This window comes from Tympanuchus pallidicinctus, unplaced genomic scaffold, assembly GCF_026119805.1.
Source record: "Tympanuchus pallidicinctus isolate F22 unplaced genomic scaffold, pur_lepc_1.0 scaffold1, whole genome shotgun sequence".
NCBI classification, from domain to species: Eukaryota; Metazoa; Chordata; class Aves; order Galliformes; family Phasianidae; genus Tympanuchus; species Tympanuchus pallidicinctus.
Window position 1 is genome coordinate 61,535,061 of NW_026294618.1, and position 23,342 is coordinate 61,558,402.

Genomic DNA, 23,342 nt, shown 5'->3' on the forward strand with positions numbered 1-23,342 from the left:
ATTGCACCCTGCTCACCACCACTGGAGTGTTCCAGTTCCGCTCAATTCATACTCCTCCCATCAGATTTCCACTTCTTTGGTTTTCACTTATTTCCTCATATTGTTCCCCCTCTAATTATTTACTCTCTCCACTTAGCACTGTTTCTTTTGTTTGCTCTTTCTTCCAGTGTCTCCCACCTTCATATTCCCATACATGTGATGGGAAGTACACGTAAATCAACCTTCCCCCAGCTCCCCTTTTTCATTCTCAACCCATTTCCTGACCAGCTGCCAAAATTTGACCCAAGTTTATCTGGAAAATAAGACAGATTGAGCTGCTTCCCTTCATCTCAGTTTGGCTCTGCACCAGTCATCTGACTGCCAAACTAAATGGCCTCAAGTCATAGACGCCCAGATAATCAAATCCTCAAAGGCTACAGCACTCCTACAGATGCCTGTGGAGGCTTCCCACCCTTTTTACAGCCACCACTCTTGGATAGGTGAACCACTGCAGTATTGCTAAGGTAACATGGGGAGAAAGAAATACTGAGAAACACCGACAAATGGGCCCCTCCATTACTTGTTTCCAGTCACATCTCCCTCCCCTGAAATCAAGTGAAGAACATGCACAGGCTGAGGAAGCTGATTCCCCACTCTTTTCACCATGTAGAAAAGAGCTCCTTTGAAGCCCTTGGATCCTGAACATTTAGTTAAAAAATGTTGTGCTGCCAACCACATCATCTCTCAAATAGCTTTATAGTGCCACACGAATCCTTCAAGATTTTTTATTTATTAAATGCTGTAGAAAATACCCTTTGGCATTTCAAAGGTGAATACCTCAAGTTCTTTCATAACATCAAGAGCATTTGCCTCATTTAATCTATGTCTACTGTAGTTGTGCTTCAAACATTTCTAGCAAGCATTTTTCGGCCTTCCTATTTCTAAATGGAAAATTTGTTTCAAGATTTTAATAATGGCTTCTTTTATCTCAAATTGCATAGTTTACTGCATAGGAAGAACAGTGGGGGTTACAGTTCCCAAAAACAGTGGGACCATACCTGGGGATCAGAGACTGCAAATTAATGTGAACTTGCTTCTGTAACACACACAGAACACTTACGTCTACCAAAATGAAACTGTAGCAATAATTACATTTACAGAAACAACAGCAGACACAGAAACAAATAAAACCTTAAAGAGAAAGATTCCTCTGTGAGACTTTGCAAGGGGAGGGGTGGGTATGCATGCAATAATTGAAAACTGCATTTGTTAACAAAGTCTAAAAACCTTTTTCCTTCTCAGTCTAGTCTTGATTAGGTGAGCAGAGGGCCAGGACTTTGCAGAAGTATCATCTTCACCTGACCAATATTTTTCCTTTTGCAAATTAACTCATCCATCTACACGAAGCTATATATTCTACAAACAGTGCACACACTTCCAAAGGAATTTCTCTTTGTGGGTGGTCATAACATACTTACATAGGCTAAGTATGTGGACTAGAAACAATAGCCAAGGGACTTCACTGTCATCTTTAATAGCCCAAAAGAACATGACTAATAGGCACAGTTGCAAGTTTGTGGATTGACCAGAACAATCCACAGGACTCATCCCTATTTTACCCTGTACTAGAAAGGGAGAATGAATGGTACTACTCAGCTGGGGGCTGGAGAAAAACTTCTTCACTGCTAATACATGCTACAGTCACCACCCATTCAAAACTGATATTAAAGAAAACATTATTCCTTCATGTAACAGCCAAACAATAGGGTTATCCAGTAAAAGCACAGGTCACATTCAATAACATAGGTCAAGGACTTGGAGCGAACAGACTGCAGCTGTGAACAGCATAAAAGGGAGACAGGAAGGCAGGAAAGAACTTGCAAAACTAGAATATGAATATGGTGAGTGAGAGGGGAGGGCTGACCTGGGGAACTACAGGCCAGTGAACTTCACATTAGTACCTGGGAAGATCGTGGCAGAGAACCCCCTGGAAGAGATTCTGAGGCATACGCTAGACGAGGAGCTGAACAGAGACCATGGGTAGATCATGCCTGACCAATTTGATAACCTACTGCAATGGAGTGAAGGAACTGATGGACAAGAAAAGCACAACATGGACTTGTGCAAAGTCTTTGATATGCTTCCACACCACATCCTTATCTCTATATTGGAGAGATATTGATTTGAAGGCTGGACTAATAAGTGGATAAAGAATTGGTTGGAAGGACACAGCCAAAGGCGAGATGTTAGGAAATTTTTTTGGGTGGTGAGGCACTGGCATAGGTTGCGCAGAGAAGCTGTGGGTACGCTATCCTTGGAGGCATTCAAAGCCAGGTAGGACGGGGCCCTACGCAGTCTAACCTCAGGAGGCAACCCTGTCCACATCACAGGGTTAGAACTGACTGAACTATTCAATGATTTTATGAAAGGAAAAGTGAAATTCTCCAGATAAAACCTTTAAAAGTGCAAACAAGCTGTCTGCCTTTTCTTTCTTGCCATATTTTCCAGCACACAGAGTTGGTTTTCTTTTTTGACTTTTTTTTTTTCTTTTGTAAATGTTACTGCGAAAAGTTTGCCACTACTCACTACTACCATCAACTGCAGGATGGTTATTTCTTCATGAACAAACAACAGCTTAAATTCATCTAATAAAATAAAAGCAAGAAATAAACAGGAACAGTGATGTAACATATGGTAATCTATAAAAACCTTCATTTAGATCACCAATTCCATCGTAACGTCTATTTATCCTGCTGTGAGATCAAAGAGTATAAAACGCAGCACTAAGGAACAGTTAACACAATTCTAATCAAGATTCCTACCTTCACAATGCTTTTCAGATCCTGCACATACATCCTCTCTGTCTCCAGGATCTCTTGGACAACTCTGTCTACGTAGAGGAGCTTGGGACTGGTGGGCTCTGTCACCAGGGACATTGCACAGTTTTTGCCTGCTCCTTTTGGTTCTGCCTTCCTTGGAGTGCTTAGCTTTTTTTCAAGGTTCTCCTCAGTATCCTCGTGCTCTGCAGGGGTGTTTTTGCGTGGTTTGTTGCTGGAAAACCTTCTGGCTGGGACTAATTCTAACTTGATGGCGCCTGTTTCTTTCTCTTGGTTAAATAGGCCCAAGTGGCTGTTTGAAACTAATGTCATTCTGCTTCCAAAAGAACAGTGGCTGTCCCTGGAGGAAGCAGAGGAGGAAGTGGAGCTAAAGCTGACGGGACGGTCACTGTCTGACAGGTCCATGGTTTTTTTTTCACAGCAGCGGAAAGGTCTGCTCTCCTTGTGTAGATCTTCTTTTGTCTCGGAGTCAAAGCCCTCCGTCACAGCTGGTAAAACATCTAGAGGTAAGTGGAAGTCATCTAAAAAAAATAAACAGAAAAAGTGGTTTTATCATTGTTACTCCATACTAACCTCACAGTTGACAACAGACATTTTTAAAGCTTTGCACACAAAACTGGGACAAATCAATTTTTCCAAAAAAAGACAACCAGAATGATATGATTTGGGGATCGCTGTAGATCTGATGTTTTTTAGATGGTGGTGATATCCCACTGGAGGCTACTGCATAAATCCAGAGTACTTCCAGTTCATGTATATAACTCTGTCACATCCCTTCTATGTGCTATGGTGCTGGGCTTGGCATCAGCATGTGCGTTCTCTCATGCTGAGCCTTGAGAGAGATATGACTCAATATTTTCCCTAAGGTTAAAAAATTCCATTGGGAAGAGATCTTTCTTTCTCTAAGGTTGAGAGCTGACCATGGCTTGGAGGCTTTGGAAAACTCAAGAATTGTGTCAGAGATACCTAGAAGTATCTTCCATTTTGAATACTGCAAGGCCAACACAGTCAAACAGAAACTAAAAGCATTTATCATTTACCAGCACTGCAGCTTATACAGAAACAATAAAACCACAGTGATTTCTCGGTGAAAATAACATAGCTTTTAAAAAAAAATTAATTCCCACGGGGAACAGCACTGCCAAATACTACTGCCTTCCAGTAGGAATATAAGTTTTTCTGAATCTGTTCAGCTCAAGCCAGAACACTACCCCCTTTTTAACTGACTAAAGATGTTTTTCAAACCAATGCAATAACAAAATGTCTGTCTTCCTGTCAGCATATTGAATCTACTTTCTTTTTATTGACCATCTGACCTGAAAGACATTTTCTGTGATGCAGTGCAGATTTCTGTCTGACCAAATTGTGTGCAGTGCACCATGAGAACCTGCAAAAGCAGCTGCAAATAAATTCAACACCTGAAGGTTTCCTTTCAGCAAGAGCCATTCACCCAAAAGCCATGTTTCAAACTCAAAGAAGTTTGGAATATCTGTTCTGTGACAAAAAAAACTTGTGGCAATGTAGGAAGAGAGGTAATACTGAAGGACTGCTTATACAATTGCAAGGGAATACTGCTTCTGCTGCAATCATTCCAAAGAAAAATTCAAAGCAAACAAATAGGAGCCCATTTTGAATGCACAGGATTAAATTTGTATTTAATACTACCTTTTTAATGATGATAATATTAGGGATAATAAAAGGGATATATAATCCCTTTTTGTTAAGGAAAATAATGTCCTCAGGGTAAAGTGTGGAATTAATGTCGAGAACAGTTTTCTTGTTATACAAATAAGAAACTGTCCATTAAATTTAAATCTAATTTGGTATTTTGGTCCCTCTGGTTTTGCCTTCCAAGGGTGAAAATCTGCAGCCATTCTTTATGTCAGGTTCTGGCATATTTGCAGCACCACATAATCAACACAGCACAGAATCATATTTTCTAATTTAAAAAAAGCTCCAAAATAAAATATAAAGCAAGAAATCTGGAAAAATATTTAAAACTGAAGCACGCAGTGAAGTTCTCTTGTTTCTAAATGGATATGGACAAAGGTGTTTGCCTTCCTACTGATTGTGATAAGAAAGTATGCATTTTTGATAAGAATATATTTTTGCTATCAGCTTCAGATCATTTTTCAAGTTCAGTTAGAAAACACAACATTATTGTGCAGATGTAAACTCCGATGAAAAATGCACAGGATAAATAAGATAACAGGGATACCCTTCCGGTAACTTACTCCAGAAGATTTTACTAAAATTACATGACAAAGAAACACCTGATTAGCCACATTTGGTGGGAAAACAAAGGGTTCCTGTTACATTCCATTGCTCCACGCTCCCTTTTTCTTCCTGTTTCTCTGATAGGCTGTCTGCCTCACAGATAACCTGAAGGGATTAATATGTAATATTTGCTCCGCAAATACTCTGAGGCTCATTAATACAAAATCCAAACAAAACACAGTCCAGGTCAATGAAATCGAAGCCAGAATAAAAGTAGCTTTTCACAAGACATGTATCCAGAAACATGGGGAGATTTTAACGCACCTTAAAGAAAACAAACAAAACCTTACTTCTGTGTTTAATGGCAATGTCATTGCTTATTAAAAGTAACAACAACAAGGATTAGTTGTAGTAGTTGAACTGTGCTTGTTCCAACACCTGCACTCCCACAGACCTTAGGCTCCTGCTGGATGTGGCTAATTAATTGCATACAACACATTTGACTTAAGTTCCTCCATTTTCATACACACCATTATTCCTGTATCTTTGTCTATCGATTGCTGCAAGCAAACTCTTTGGTAATTGAAAATATTGGTCTGCTTTGTCCCCAGGACTTCATCCTGCCCACCACCTTCAAAGTTCATTTGGCATGACTTTCAACCAGGAAGCAGATTCCTGTCCCCAGCTTCCAAGCCCTGTAACACTGCGCAACCTGCTAACGTCTGGTTGCTAACGTCAACCAGCGCTGACAGATAAGTCCTGGCTCTGTCCAGCCATGAATTTCTATCTGAGCTACCTGTTACAAAGCCACAGTCCTTCCAAACAACAAAAATTCTGAACATCTTTCAAGGTTTATCTTCAGAAGCCCCTCTGAGGCTAGGCAGCATGGTTGCTTGAATCAGGCATGGATATTTTAGATGATTTCTCCAGGCACAATTTCATCAGAAAGCACAGAAACCAAATTCCCTTTGTTGATGCAGTCCCATGCCCATCCTTCCTGCTTTTTGCCAGGGTTTGTGTTTAGCTTTTCACAGCCCTGATACAATTTTAAAGTAAAGTAACTTCACTCTTCTGCAAATAGACTGAATTCTGCAACTTCTGGCTGGAAAAAGAAAAAAAAAAAAGTCATCTTTTTTGTTTGTTTATTTGTTTGTTTGGGGAGGGGGGTCATGGGAGGGGAAACAACCTCCCCAAAATTAGTCTCGCCACAGCTAAGAAGGCTGCCCTTTGCTGACTGATCCTTAGAGAACACTGCAACTTCTTACAAATTCATCTTGGAAACAAAATCGTTTTATAAAAAGCAAACTCATTGCTCAGATATATAAGGCTGCACAATCCCCATGCCTCCACTGCCACTGATGTCACAGCTTCAGCAGCAACTAGAGGCACCCAGCTGCCAGCAGCATGCACAGCCAGGGGTACAGCAGCTCTCCCACCAGGGACCGGCTTGGAGCTTGTGCTCCCTGACCCACATCTGGCCGGGTCACTACATTTTCGTTCGGCATTCTTTTGTTTACTGGACCCTTTCAAAGATGAGCCAAACTAACACTGGGAACTTTTGTGAATTGTGAATAACGGTATTAACTCAGTCTGGAGGGAAAAAAAATCTAAAATTTGCATACTTTAATTAAGGAATAACAGTGATGACTTGTTAGTTCAGCACTGAAAGGAGGATAATTGCATATTTGTCCATACTCACAAAGCAAAACGCTCCCCAAACAAGGTCGTTTCTTGTTTGAGCCTCTGCATGAACCCAGCTAGCCCTCCCCCAGCCCCACAATCCTCCCCTCCCCCTCTGCCCCCTGCACCCCATTGACAGACACACGCACACACACAGTGCATGCTGGCAGGATACAACTTCAGACTGCTTCCAAGCAAGAGCCACAACTTGCACACATCCTTTGGTGGTACAAGAACAAGAAACACCATGTTTCAACAGGCAACGGCAGTAGTGCTTCAACGCCGAAGTGGCATGCAAAGAAACTCTCTTACTATATCTGTTTTCAGCACATAATCATGACCAGCTTCTCACTGAAGTGCATAAACTTCTTTTATCACTTGCTTTTTTGTAATATATATCTCCTGCCTCTAACTACATTCATAGTAATGATTAATGGCTTTCTGTTATCTCTGCAACCTTGGCTACTTGAGGACATTAGCATATGGTAAGGGATAAAACAGTCTAAGTCAACTTCATATTTGAATACAAGCCCCATTTAAATATAGGTGTTTATTCCTTTGAGTTGTTAACTGTGTATGGCATTTTAAGAAACAGAGCAAGGATAATAACTCACAAGTCAATTTATATTCATAATTAGTATAGTTGCTGCTTTTATTCTGGCATGAAAAAGAGCACCAATGATATTATCTGCAAAGTCAACATTACCCAAAATTGCAGCTTCACATCCTCTGGAAGGTCAGCTAAATAAAAGTGATGAGACTACAAGAATCTTTTCCTGCATTTTCTTTGAAATATCTGCATTTCTCCAAGAAAGCATTTATATTGTAGATACGATAAAGCAAGACTTTTTATAGCAATTTCTACATTTAGTATTAAGTTCAGACACAGCACTGAGATTTAGAAACGTTAACGTCATACAGCTGCCTGACCGAGAAAGTTTAAAATCTATTCACTGCAATAATCCCAACATCCCCACATCCTCTGCTTTGAACGCTACCCAAGTGAAGGTTTGCACATTATTAGTTCCTAAATATGAACTTCTAAATATGAACATGTTTTCTCTAAAACTAATAACTTCTGTGAACAAAGCCACATTAGACAGCTACAATATTTGTGGGATTGTATCTCTTGATACTATGAATTCAGCATTAACTACCATGAATGATATGTTGCCAAGTATTTTAACTGAACTTTGAGCAACAGAAATGCCATTTATTAGCGATCTTACAACAAGGAAAAAACAGCCATCAACTGATGTATCTCTGTCTGCCCAACCGCCCTCCCCACCACAGAACGCTTAAAGCAGAACAGCCTCTGTCAGAACCGAGCCTGCTAATGCCCAAGAACATTATTGCAAGGGAAAATCCTCTGCGACAGTATCTCACCACTGAGGAATGTCTCTGGCTCCCTGCATAGAGAACGAACAAGTCCTCTATTTCTCAGATCCTCTCAGAACAAACCACGACCTACCTGTGCAGCAGGGAGAAAATGCACGCTCTGCCTTCAGCTGTTCCCGAATTACATCACTTGGGCACTCAGGTAAAATGAGAAGCTCCTGCTAGTCCATACAGCTCCTTCGCCAGAAATATTGCATGAGTCAGCTTTTATCTATCAAAACCCTAAACACAAAGGCTGGGGAGAAACCTGATTCACAACTTTTTCACTGCCTTTTTCCCAGTGCACCGAGACTCTTCAGCATTGCTGAGAGCCTTAAATGAAACATTACATCATTCGACTCAGGGACAGGACAATGGGCATCGCTGTGGGTAACTTTAACATGCACACTTCACTGAGCAACACCCAGTAACTTTCCTTTTTCCAGGCACAAAGCTGTAAAAATAGCGAAGAGAGACCATGCTTCCATGGCATTTCTTATGCTTTGACCCCTTAATTTGCTGACAACATTGATAAGCGCACAAAGCAAATAAATAACCTGCTGGTATTGTGAAATTTCTGTATTTATGTTAGAAACTCCCATGAACCTGCAACGCTAATTAAAAGGGATCGTTCTGGATCCCATTCTGCATTTACATAAACAGGAACAGGCTTCTGCAGTGTGTTTGCAAAACTTCAGTGCTTTTTAAAGCGGAAGAGGAAAGACTTTCAGCAGAAAATGAGAAAGCAGAGCCACCAAATGCTCTGTGCTAAATCACAGTGAAGCATGGGAAAATAGAAAAGAATTTTGAATGGAAACAGTGAGAAGACAAACTGAAGGAAAAATGAAGAAATAGAGAAAAGGAAAAAAGAGATATAAAAGGAAGAAAATAACTGTTTGTAGAGGGAAGAAAGAAACAGAAATATGAGCAAGAGAGATAAAATACACAAAAGGAAGGTTTAACACAAAATCTTGCTTGCTGACTCCAAGATTGCAGGTCTCTCTGCAAACCCAGAGAAGCTTTGCTTTAGCACAGGCTGCCTCCAAGTCCTGTGGTCCAAGTCACTGTCCGAATCAATGGGCTGGGCAACAAGAAACAAACTGCAGAGACAGAGAATAACTATTTGTGGGCACCTTAAAAGAGTGCTGGTTTTAGTTGCTGTGTACACAACAGTGGGGACAGTGACAACCCAGATCACATATAGCTTTCGTTACTCCTCTTAGAGAAATGCAGACAGTGAGGAAGTAATGGCCTTTTTGGTCTAGGGACTCTTCTGGTCTATGGTGGGAGTGATGGCACTTCCTGACTTGGAACTACAAAGCAAAAGAAATCAAACCAGGTCCTAGCTGTTGGCTCACTTTCCAGGTGTGTTCTCACAGCTGTTTGTTCAAACTAAGCCCACAAAGAGATACCCTAATCTTAAAAATCGTGTGTAAAATTCACTCCTTGTCCCCTTGTATGTGACATGGCCTTGACTTCATTTAGAGTTTTCCTAAAGAGTATACTCCTTGCTCAGCACCTTCCAGCAGGAAGTTGGGTGAAGAGAAAGGAAGTGAAGGTGGCCTTGAGGCCATTTAGAGAGCTAGGAAATGCTTTGATCTGAACTTCAAGGCTGCCAGGGTGAAAGTCCCATTTACCCAGGCTTAAAGATCAGCAGTTTACAGCCTGTTGCTTCACTGCCATTTGAGGTCTTTGGGATAGCTCTCTTAATCAAGTATTTTCTCCTATGGTTTTGGAGTTTTTTCTAATGTATGCATATTTACATTTAAAAATGTAAATGCATACACACACTTGTGCAGTTCTTGCACAGCCTACACAATATTTCAGACAGGGCAATCACATATCTACAAGTTCTGGACACATTCAACAGCCGTAGGAAGTCCAGCACTGGTTTCAGCATCCTCAGCTTATGCCCATACAGACTGCAGTGCCTGTGTACTCCATGAAATAATCTGACTGTGGCGAATTTACTGTACATTTTCTGTGCATCAATGTTCATATAGAAATAGTCATCAGCTGAGAACTCACATTCCTTGACCTCTACTTCCTTCACACCTGGTACACACTTCACCTATGGAGCTTTTATCACCTTGTTGGAGGATTTTTATGTAATCCTTGGGCAAACCAGTAGGGCATCAACCGGAGCTGGTACATTGTTTTGCTCCTTCTGTCAACTACTATCCTATTACACACAAGCAATACTAGAAACAGAGTAAAAACACTTTGTCATTTAGCAATGACAAGTCCCCCACATTCAGAAGGCTTGAATCTAGCCCAGCAATGGACCAACTAAGAGGCAGCCAGTGACAGAGCTTTCCACATCTGCTTCATTGAGCCAGGTGCAAGCAAAAGCTGCAGCGATGCAGCATTAGCTTGAGCCACTGGTACAAATTCAGAGTGAACTTCCACGAGCATTACTGCAGGTAGCAGGGAGAGGGAAGAGGAGCAGAGGTCCTTACTCTGTTCTGCTTTGCTCCTTTATCTCTGTACATCTACATTTGCCCTTGCTCTCCTTTATTTTCCCCACATAACAGACAGCAGAAGTTCACTCCACATGTGATAATTTCCCAAGGAAATTTCCCCCCTTAGTCACTTAAAGCATGCTAAGAAAGATATGTAAGAAACCAAAAACTCAAAGCTTTTTTTTTTTTTTAAATCTTCTACTGTGAATCATCAGTGAAAGATAGCATAGACATGCCAGAAAAATAAGGGTTTTGTGCCCCACTTCTCCTTGTTTCCCAACATTTCATATACCTTGGATTTGGCTTTTGTTTATCTGCATTACCTTCCACATAGTTGTTCCTTCCTCTGTCCTTTCCCTGTCTCCTCCATCCTCCCTCTGTATGCATAGAGCCATAGACCACATTATTACTGCATCAAATTGAAAAAGGTGACCTGTTTTGTTTGTTTGTTTGTTTTGTTTTGTTTTTTTTTTTTACAGCAAAGCCTTGATTTTTCTAAACTTTAATAATAATCACAGTTTAGGGGAATTAGGAGTGATGTTATTATACAATTGCTAATTAGTTAAGGATTTACTGAAGAAATAAATTACTCTCTGCCAAAACTGAGGAGAAAAAAAATACAAAAAAAAAGAAGAAACCAGAAAATAAACTCACAAAAAAAACCACCATAACACAACCACAGGGTACATTCAGGCTTAAGGACACACTGACATCTTCACTGAAAGTGCAATGTAATGTATTAATAACTCTCTGCATTGCAGTAGCTATTTAATCTGTACATAGTGCTGCAGAGACACCTAACAAAAGGAACAGTCCATCACATGCTGCTGAGGTATTGCAACATAAATAGAGCATATGGATCCAATGATCCATTTATAGGTCATCTAAAAGGATTATTTTCCATCTCTTTGGGAACTTTGGAGCTTTGCTTCTCTTCTCTTTAGCAAAAAAAATAATAATAATGACCCAGTTATGTAAATAAATCAGTAAATTGGATTTTAAATGAAAACTCCATACAGATATATATATCTGAATGCCTATGTGGGAATAAACACACAGTTCTTATCTCTACCATGAGCGATAATGCAATCAAAACTTTCTTCTCTGCCCATACTGGTATTTATGAAAGATTAAGCAATAATTGTTCAGTGTGTTGGTGTTCGAATTTTTAAGATTTCTGATATTCAGAATTCCACACCATGACCTGAATTGAAGTCCATATAGACTCTTCTTCCTGCTCAACACCATACAGGATCATTCTTGCTGCTGGCACACTGCTAATATGTTTCCAACCTACACTACATCACCATAATGGTTCTTGTACAACAGGCCTGGTTTCTGCTTCCTCTTGGATTAGCCTACTGTGCTCAGCAAATGCCCTGTTGTGCCAGCATGCTGCTGCTAATGGAAATTTTCAACCTCAGCCAACTGAGCAGAAGCTGCTGCTGAAGCTCACCTTTCAGAGCCTTCTGCAGCACAAGCACACTAGAGTCACTGGCTATTCACTCCCTGTACAGTACAATGTGCTGGTTGCTTTATCAAAAACGTTTTGATGTTTTTAAGAAGAAAAATGTTAAGCGTGTCCTAGCTAGCAATATAAAATTCATTTTGCCTACCATACAGAGCAATGCACAATTGCAGCAAAAGGGATTATTGCATCTAGGGATCGTTCTTACTAGTAATAGCCAAACATTTGTTTGCCCACAAAATAATCTTCATAGAAGTCATCTTTTCCAGTTTAACTCATAGAATATCTAGCAGAAAAAAAATAAATGTAAAAGTCAGTTCTCTGGAAAAGACAGTTTCCTTAATTCTAAGTAAAAGTGTTTTTCTGGATCTTTAAATACTTGAACTTTTCCTTTAAATCCAACTGAAGGACTTATTCCATTTATTTTTGAATCAGAGACACTTACTGGAACCTCCTCTGCACCTCAGGAAGTTTAGCAACTGGAATTTTGAAATAGAACTGAAATAATAACACCAAAGTCATACCAACAGATGTTTGCATTTATAGAAAAAGAAAACCTTTCCTTTGGGTTTCCTCTCTTCAACAAAACTAAAAGCCACAGAAAGTAGTATCCATGTTTATTTCTTGAGGTGAAAAATCCTTGAATTCTTCCCAGGATGGAACTAAGACATAGCAACGGCCAGGGTCCAGCACCAGGCTGACTCTGCCTTTTGAAGAAACCATTTTCTTTTGCCCACTCTCCTAAAGATACAGTAGGTTTTATAACAGTAAGCTAACAGCTCTTTCAATACCCCAATTCAATAGGAATGTATTCAATGACAGAAGAAGTACTCAGGACTTTAAAAATGACTGCAATAGATTTTTGTAGCATATAGTAATGTCTAATTTGAAATCTCACAGAACTTCAAATGAAAATAAATAAATAAGAAGAATGCAAGCAGGTGTGTTCAAGATCAAAGTACTGGTGTGTGACAGTTCCTCTGAATCCACTGCTTCTATAGCTGAGAAAGGTATTTCACATAAATAAGATCCTGAATACTAGGACTGCCAAATGGCAACAACTAACTCATCATTCATGATCTCTCATTGCTGCCATATACAAAGACCTGTAACAGCACAGTCACACGCAATATTCTATTTTTATCTTCTACTGATGATGTTTTTATATCTTGACGGGTTATTTACTTGTTTTGTTCCTCCCCTACCATACAGTCATTAAACTTTAAGGTATCTCAGTGAAAGACACTCCAACAGAGCCATGTTTTTGATGAAGAACTGATGCTTTCAATGCTGTTTTAAGGCAATATTGCAGTGTGTGCTGCTTTCTAGCTTTTTCATGAAAAGAAGCCATCAAGAACACTGAAGCAATACTTTCATTAGGACTTCTGTATCCAAGGAGCAAAGAAAAAATTGAGATAATAGTGGATCATGGCAGCGTCAGTGCGCAGAGTAGCATAGCCATTGCACTCACATACAGATGGTGTTAATCCTGCAACACTCACCGGCACACCAGTAGCCAAGAATAGCAGTGCCAAGTGTCATACACTTCAGAAGCTACAGGGCAAGAAACAAACAGATTAGAGGCTTGGATTTGCCTGCTGTGAATATTCGGTGTGAAATTCACAGCGACCCACTCACAGAGTTATAAGATTTTCTCTGCACTTTCCTCTTACCAGAACAATAGTATGCTAAATTTAAAAAGAAAGATGGTCAGACTTTAATTAAAATTAACATATATTGAGAGTCCACAAGGATTCTTTACTAACAGCTACAGATAAATAAGCCCATGGACTTCTAAACTGAATTCTCTAACATCTACATTTAGTTTATCTTTACATATATGTAACACCCTACTAGGAAACCCAGTGAAAAGGGTCTTCAGATTTCTATTAAACATTTGATTTATTATGGAATTTGTTGTCATTACAATGTTGGAGATCTATGATCCTTTAGGTCCCTTCCAACCCTGGCCATTCTGTGATTCCGTGATATTCTGACAAATTCAAATAAGAGAGGAAGTATGGAATCTCAAAAATATATTGTCAAGTAATTGCCAAGTAACAGCAAGGTAAGGAAAATTTAAAACATTCAGGAAAAGACATCACATTACTGTCACCACCCTTCTGCTTTCCTCACTTCCACAGCAACAGTCAGTACCACCTCTCTCTTGCATACTCAAACACTTCCACAATGGCTAGCTTCCAGATTGCAAGTAATTCTAACCAGCATCTGAGTCCATCCATGTGGGCCAAACAGCCAACCGTGCTCAGTGAGCAATTTGTGTTTGTCTTCTCATCATTCAAATCTCAGACAGAATGGAGAAACAAATGCCTACTAAAACCCTCTAATTGAACTCAAATCAGAGTTTTTCTTCTCAGGTTTCTCCTTCATACTCTATCTTTCTTCCATATGGCCATTCACTCCCAACATTATTCCTGTTGCTTGTTTTCCACAAGAAACAAGTAGCAAATCACTCTTTATTCAAATATTGGAGATAGGCTCCTTATCAAAATCTCAAAACCCAGAGTGCATAGCCTAGACTTTGAGAAACAGGGCCAACAAGACTAATGCCGTGACCTCAAATCACTGAAGGTGAGGGGCAGAACATGTTTGCTCTGTGTTGGGACTGTAGGCTTTTCTGACAAGCCACGCTAGAAAACAATTCCTTTTGTTGCTCTTGTTTTTATAGAGAGCATCACAGGCTTCTCAGCTCCATATCCCTTACACATAGGAACCTACCAGATAATTCAGGGCCCAGCCTACTGTTTAGGAACCATTCTCACCCAAATCCCTGTTTATTTTCTAAAAAACCTCACACAATAAAACATTTGCTTTCCTCCTGTGAGCACAATAAAAAGGTTAGGCTGTAAATCCTCCATGAACTACCTCCTGTAAGGCCCAGCAGCAAAGGGCTGGTGAGGCAGCTGGGGCAGAGGAGATGCCGAGCTCTAGGCTCTTCCAGTCAAGCTGAGGAGGTGACTGGCTGCCGAACAAAGCTGTGCATTCACTATTGAGAAGTGGGGCATGTTGAAAGGCTGAGAGGCCACTGCATGGCTATTATTCTGCTACGTTCAGCCTGTTACCACAGCTATTAGCTGGCATGCTCACTTTTCAAATCCCCATCTCTTTGGAAACGCTGACTACCATTATTTTATTACAAAGAGGCACAGGTTAAAAGAAGTGTAACTGGGCATTTTCCTACTATTCTCCTTCTGCATGATACAGTCCTTACATAGGTAGGATTTTAGTAAGACACACCTCACTTTTACAGGCATTCAGAAATTATGTAGCAACTACAATGTTGCATTAACAAAGATTTTGGCAAATGAATTGTAAATTTTGATCAGCAACAGAACATAAACAGATGATCAAGCGTAACTCTTTACTAATACCTTTCAGCAGGGAGACAGTGATAGAACAAGTAGGAATAGTTTTAAATTAAAAGATAGGAGATATTAGATAGATGTTAAGGGGATATTCTTCACTCAGAGGGTGCTCTGGGTGTCCTATGCCTGGAGGCATTCAAGGCCAGATTGGATGGGGCTCTGGGCAGCCTGATCTAACTCAGTGAAAAGGTATAGTGGTTCTCCTCCATGCCATTTTTCTTATTTTATGATTTCTATAAACAGCTACAGATGATATCAGATATACTTGCTTCTGCAATCAAAAGCATTTATCTCACATCCTGTAAGCAATAGGATTGGTGATATTCTTCAAGGCAAGTAGTGTGAGGAGAGTAAACCAGGCCCCTGTAGCAACTGAGCAGCATCACTTTACAGAACACCAAAAGATATTAGAATATCCACTCTGCTGATTTTTTCAATGAATACATGTTCTTCATAACTTAAACCAGAAGAATTGAAATATTTTAAACTTTCAAACTATGCACACACCCTGCCAGTTATAAATTTATTGCAAAATATTTTGAAGGTTATAAAAACAATCTGGGAGAAACATTCCCCTCCAATGAAATCAGAGCAGAATTCTTTGAAAACAATGTCAAAGGTTTCTAGTGCTGAAGGCCTAAATATCATGTACTGAGAAGAGTCAAATCCACTCAGGCCACATTGCTGCCTTTTGTAGGGCAACTGTTACAACTGACTGCAGCTCAAAAAAATGCAACAAGAAAAACTGGAAGAGGCTCACGGCTGAACCATGACATTCATATGTATGCTAACAAATGGAAAGGAAGGTGTCAATGGGTCTCCACTGGTAGGAGATCTCAATGGCAGAATTTGATGACTGAGTCACAGCTGCAAAAAAAGCACCTCTCAACAAGAACAGCACAGTTCCACTGGAAATACCAAGAAGGGATTTCAACTTCAATATTCCCTTTTGCCTTTCAAGGTGCAACAACATAAACCCATTTTTAGGACTTGAGGAAAGGCATTGACACAAACTTTGTTCCTAAAAGTATGGCATTCTGCTTACCACAAGGGTGTCCAAATCTAGCTTAGTTTAATCACAACGTTAAATGTGTGCTTATTTTGCTATACCTGTTTTCTTTATAATTTATCCATATGTAAGGAAGAAGGGTCTTTCTGTATTAGGAGAACACCCAGGAAAACTCCTTATGCTTGGTACAATCTATGGTTAATATTTTTGCATCTGCTAATAAGTGTCTTATAAGAACACTGCACAGGCAAGAATATGTGAGGATGAAAGCATCCTCCGGAAGTCCTATCCACTCTGTCCTCTTAATCTGTCATCATTGTCAATTTACAGGATTTCAAGTTGTGGTTTTCATTTTTATTGATTTTCTTAGCAGTCACATGCTAGCACGACATATCTAGGGATGGAAGCAAGGCAAATATCATTGGGATTTGCCAGAGTTCTTTGTTATCAGCTTCTCTACACTCTGAAAAGGATTATTTCAAATTTCAAGTCTCACCATGTCAGCACTTTGTCTCTCACATCTAGAGACAGCAAGAAGCATATTTAAAATAAAGTACTCAATAATCAATATTAGCAAATAGGAAAACAATTATGGAGTATGCCCTGAGTGTGTTAGACTGGGGCCTACCATCTTCCCCTAGAATTGGCATTTATTTATTTGTTATGTTTAGTTTCCTCTTCTCAAATTAGCGTAGTTGGTTTAAGAACGTATCACTGATACTGGCACTTCTGTATTGAGACTAATTACTCTCTCTATATATTGGGGCAGTTAGGAATCTTTAATAATCCCTCTTGCCCCCTCCACAGATCCCGCATTACCAACTGGGTGTGGAAAGTGATAATTTACAGTGTTATTTTAAATAAAAGTAATTCACTAGGCAACTCCACATCCTCATCTGAAGTACATTCATTTTTAGAAAATATAAATCTTTGGAGTTGCCACAGTGGAATGAAACAGATATGCATGCTGCACACTGGGGTTTTCAGATTTCCAAAGTGCTCAGCCATGGACTTTTCCCATATGATTTTTAAGGAAACGTTTCTTGTACTGAATCATAAACTGGAAATACCATCCCACCATTATTAAATAAGTTATGCCTCCCATACTAACTAGATATCAATTGCTCAGGAGAGTAATTATTTACTCACTAAACTGTTCTTTGTCTCTGGGATTTAATATATCAATCATGTGCTAGGCCATCAAAAAGTTCACTTGATATCCTGTTACTGTTTATATCTAAAGGTTTAAAATTAAATAAACGATTCCTGAAAAAGCAATTCTATTCTAACTCAACATAAAAATGGAATGGATTTGGCACATTTCCTTTACACGTTTGTTTCTTGAAGTCTGAATGAGTTACTCTTTTCTGTCATCATAACTCATGAGCTGATGCAAGAGTGTAAAACCTTACAAAGCCTCTATTTCATGAATTTGGTTAGATGAAAAATAATAAAAAATGAAAAACAACCAAAAAACAAAAAAGTTATCATTTGTGCTTTTCCAGATTATCTGATATCACAACTTGGTTACATGCATTTCTGAACGGAAAACTGACACTTACTGCACGGAATAATTTAATATAATTTTTAGAAATAGGAGTAAAGCATCGTAGTGAAGGCAGAGGTTATGCATAACAATATCTTAGCACTGCAGTTAGCCTTGTAACTTGGACTGTACTCTTGTGTAGGCTTCTACATCTCATCAAGGTGTTCAGGGCCGTATTTTCAGAACTGCCCTTTGCTTATAGTTTCCAAATTTGATGTCCCTGGTCAATACAAAGCACTCAGGACTTCAGGCAAGGGGAAGATGATGGATGGTACCTTTAAAGAACAGTTAGATATTCAGCTAGTGAAAACAACTGCAACATACTGACTTCAGTACACTACAAAACAATAAATTAAATAGCTACTTCCATGAAGAACATATTGTATACCTCAACTTCCATCTGCCATACTTTTTCATATCTACTTTCAGAAACACCACTATCCATAACCCTCATTAGACAGAAACCTAAAGAGGCTATGATCCAGTTTGTTACCACAAAAGAAAGCTCCACTGTATGAGGTTGTTCTCTCTCCTTCCTCTGTTGCTACAAGACTTTCTAATTTACATAACAAACGAATTTAGATACAAGGCAGTGCTCAAACTTTTGCCTCACGAAATCCATCACAGCAGGTCAGAATTAATTCTGCAGCTTCAACTATTGCTCTAGATCTAGCACAAGAGTGGGTCTCCTTTAGCACAGCCAGGTAGTCACCAGCAAATCCACAGCCAGGAATGGGATTATGTCAATTTGGACACTTTTGCCCCAGCAGATAGACCTTATCTGCTCCTCAGCTATGATGTGTAATCAGATTTACATTTTACAGCATTGCAACACACTCATTTTTTATGATAGGAGAAAAAAAAAAATCAACTTCATACATGTATTTACCTGGTAGGCAACAAATATTGATAATGCATTCTGCTGCCAAATGATACATGCTTATTCTGCAATAGAAGGGAGAAGGATAAAAACCTCAACCTGTTGTTTCACCATGCTGTTACAATGCTCCATTTTACTGGAAAGATACTAAAAAGCTCAAGTCATTCTTTATAACTTTATGCTTCTCAAGTGCAATAGAAGCAGGATTGGCATGAAGTTGCTGAAGCCTAAAGACTTGGTGAATATAATACCTTGATATGAATGATAAATTTCTTCTTTCTTCACCAACTACATACACCGGTGATTTAGGACTTGAGCTCAGGGTTAAAGACAGCATAGCATTAGAAAACAGCACATAGAACTTTTAAAATTACTCTATGAATATTCTATGAACTTCTAAAAATATTACATGAATATTTTTAATTTCTGAATTTGTTTATTAAGATAGTAAGGGTATTTTAATATCTTTACATGAAAATCTGTTGTCTTTACTCCTCAGACTTGCCTGACTTGTAGCAATGAACAGAAGGAAGAATAGTCTTAACGTAGTTGAGTCTTTATTGTAAAGTCACAAAAAGTTTAAGCCTTTATTGTTATTTAATTAATTTTTATGGTCAAACATCTAGTATACATGAATAAAACTTCTTTTAAAAAACACTTTTTAATCAACAAATAAAAATTCAGCAAAAAAATACACATGAAAGAAGGATTTCATTTGGGGGTTTTCATGTGTATGTAAAGATCTTTTCCGTATGCATGCTAACTCCCAGTTGCATTAGGCTCAGTTTACACACTGATCATAACAAAAGATGTTTCCTTCTGCAGTGGTTACTCTGTACTTCAACTCCCCAGCAAAAACAGACAGAGTTGTAAAAACAGATGTGTCAAAAGGTTAAGAAATGAACAAATAGATTTTCTCCAGCTGCGCAAAAATAGCTGACAATCCCTACTCTCCAGATTACAAGAGTGAATCAAATACCTAGTGCTGATTTAAAATGGAAACAATGGAAGGGCTGAAATTAATCTAGCAAAAAGTAAGCCCCTGCATGAAGGAATACCACCAATCTGTGAAACTAGACAATGTCTAAGAAGGACGAAAAAATCTTAATAAATATATAATGTAGTATATAAACTACGAATACAAAGCAAAATCTCTTATATTCAATACCCAATATAATAAAGTATTATAAAAATAGTAGAGTATATTAGAAATAAATCATACAATAAAATAAAGGTTGCTCAGCAAGGACCACAAGCATTTTTGAGCCTGGTATCTGTTATGCAGGCTGCATCAAATTTGAAACACTCCTATATATTTGATACTTTGCTATTAATGTTTGCCTTTCATGAATGATGTGAAATAATCTATATTTTTTCCCCTACTTCCATCTTTTGAACCCAAACAAGATTAACAAGGCAAGTTACCTTTCAAGCCAGTGCGGAGAAAAGGGATTTTCTAAGACTCTTCTTTTGAATGTTTCCTTCCCATCCTCCACCAGGTGATATCAAAGGTTAGCAAGAATTTAGCATAGTGGAAAGCACGACAATTTAAAAATAGATCAATCTGAAAAGCTATCCAAGATTACAGTATCTGGACACGTACTGTCTAGACCATTCTCAAACCTGTGGACGTGGTTGAGAAACACACAAGGTATCTTGACCTTAGCAGCAAACATGATCTAAGTATATTCATAAGTATAGTGAAAAGCAAATTATACACAGTTAGCATACTTCTACAAATATTTACTTGTCATTCAGGAGATTAATCCATGAAGCGAACGATCACAATGCATTTCCCATCTGCTGCCTTTTTTTTTTTCCCCTCTACTTTAAAGGCACAGAAATTGTATCTCTTTTAAAGATGAAAATTATTTTCTAAAGTAATCTCTCTTTTACATAGACCATAATAAATTATCTACCTGTTTCACATACCAGTCAAAATCCCTGCAAGAGAGGTCAATGCTAGTATGATGATATCACAGACTATGAGGAAAACATATTCAGGTTCTTAATATTTGAACCAGTTCGGACTCAGTAATCTGCTCCATAGCTACTTTAAATCCACATTAAACCCCACTTGAGTTTGTCTCCCTGAACACGTATACCTAGCTCCTTCTCTCAAAACAGCACCCATGGGCTGGTGGGCACACAGCTCAGTGTCCACTTACAGCAGGTTTTTTTCTCAGTTGTAACTGCATGTGCACCCTCACCTTGTCTGAAAGATGCCAGAAGCTAACAAGAGAAAAGGCTGTTCTCTCTGTCACCGCAGCAAAGTGTTTGGAAATGCCTGGGAAAATAAAGACACCACACTGGAGCTATACAAGCACAGATGTCTCCAGGGCTGCATGCCCCAAATTTTGGGGGTTTGATTCTTATACAGCTATGCAACTACTACAGTGACCAAAACAGTCCCTTAGCAGTTAATATTTGCCACTCAGGTAGTAATTTGTTGCATCACTGAGAAGTCCTAAGGTATATGAACAAGCTGCAAAAGCCGAAGCAACTGATATGCCAGCTGTGCTGCAACCAGCAATCAACTTCTGAAAAATCCTCCTCAGAACTTTTGGCATAAAACAATAAGATAATGCTATGGTTGTTTTCTTTGCTACTTAATTCTTGGAAATCACAATTGCCTTAGAGATCAGATGACATACCACAGTAAGCTTCTGATTTTACATTACTCAACAGTTGCTAAGTGTTTTCTGTACTTTGCAACATCTATACAGTTGGCCCATGATGATAATTACAAAAAAAAAGAAAAAAAAAAAAAAAATTATATGCATTTTTTAAAAAATCAGGTAATTTCTAATAATACATGCTCTGCTTTTGAAATAGCAGAAGAGAAAACTCTTGTCCGAAAAGTTGTCCTACAGTACACAGATTCATTTTCACCAAAGGCGCATGTCTAAAACACCATAATTCAGACTTTGCCCAACAAATATTTATCTGTCTTCCAGAAGGTAATTAGCTACTGCAGTTTTCAAACATTTTAGAAATATTGTCTGCAGAGTAACCCACCCTCAAGGATTTCCTCTGCACTTGCGAAGCAGTGAAACAGGTTACTCTCTGGGAGATGTTCAGCACAAGACTAGCACAAGATAGCTAAAAGTCATCCTCTCATCCTAATTTTAAAACTACAATTTTGATTCCACACAGATGGCCATCTGCATTCACTGCAGGCCTCCAAGAGAAGTCAGCTTTAAAAAAAAATAAATAAATAACTTCTTCTGGAAAAGTTTTTCTTCAATGCCTGCTGCTCTGCAGCATCCTCACAGAGTTGAGTGCTTTTTCCATGGCTAGTTTAGTGCTCCAGTTGTAGAAAGCTGTAAACATTCCAAGTGATATCTTTTAATTATATGAATGTGGAAATCCTCCAGAATTGCTTTCCATAAGCTGTCCGCGAAATGCTGTTTGGAATGTAATTTGTACTACGGTTAGGACTTATACTCCCCTACAGACTACATAGTAGACTGATGGAAAAGATTTTCCTAAAATAGCAGCATCCCTCCTGCCCACACACCGCATTGCTAACCCACACTGAAATAATCTTGTCAAGTGAAATGGGACCAAAAAAAAAAAAGTATTTTTTTTGTATGCAAAAGAATAACTACATTAGTTGGATAATAAATAAACTACGCGAACTTAAGAATTAAAAAGATCTCCCATTTTCAATGCATGAGCATACTGACATATTCAGCAGCTCCTTTCTTCTCTCTTCTGGAGACATAGTTAAGGTACTGAAGTTACCAAGTAGGACCAAAGCCACAGAACCACATATCTCTAGTTAAAACAGATTAAGATGTACTACCCTAAGTCCTTTCCCCAAGGTATGTATGACTAGTGTATCTTCTATTTTTTCCAACACAGCAATGGAAGAATGGGGTGTTGTTTTCCAGTTTAGTTATCATTTTAAAAAGAACTATTTTTTCAAAGCCAAAGCTGAAAGCTTGAAAGACTTTAGAAAGAGTAGAAATAAGAGGAAAATAAAATGTATCTACTGCACAGCTTGTTAAGAAAGACAGCCTTAGAAAAAGGAAAAAGGTTGTTTTAAACAAAAGCATTCTTATGAACAGCAGTCACATTTAAATATGAGCTTCAATCTGGAGCAAAGTTAAATGTTATTAAAGCGAAGTATAAATGAAGGGAGGAAATCAAGAGGGACTCTTATGACGAGGTGAACAGAAATCAAGAAGGTGGATAAAACTCATTGCTAGGAAAGCAAACTCAAGTTTGTAGCAACATATCAGTTTCCCATAGAGATAGCGCTAGTTATTAAGCTAATAAAAACTATATAGACCATGTATCCATCCAATGACATTTACTGCATGCATGGTCATAATCAAAACTGATTTTTCTATTAGGTAGAATTAAAGCTTTAGCATACATATGAATTTAGGTCCTAGGAGCATAAGTCAGGCATTCATATGTCAGGCATTCACAGCACGTCAACAAGCACAATTGCCACTTCTTTAAAACACCTCATACTAGCCACTGTCACTGA

General features: G+C 38.7%; 1 protein-coding gene across 6 annotated transcripts in view; it reads right to left on the reverse strand.

Moving 5' to 3' along the window:
• Positions 1–23,342, reverse strand: part of PLEKHG1 (pleckstrin homology and RhoGEF domain containing G1) — a 123,725-nt gene that overhangs the window by 46,553 nt on the left and 53,830 nt on the right. For 5 of the 6 annotated variants that reach the window (XM_052672911.1, XM_052672902.1, XM_052672892.1 and 2 more), the window contains one exon: positions 2,802–3,337. In XM_052672911.1, the coding sequence (XP_052528871.1) occupies positions 2,802–3,221 (420 nt within the window). In that variant the 5' untranslated portion in view covers positions 3,222–3,337. Of the gene's footprint in view, positions 1–2,801; positions 3,338–13,522; positions 13,543–23,342 lie in introns of those variants that run through there. The other variant, XM_052672866.1, reaches the window with a different exon arrangement.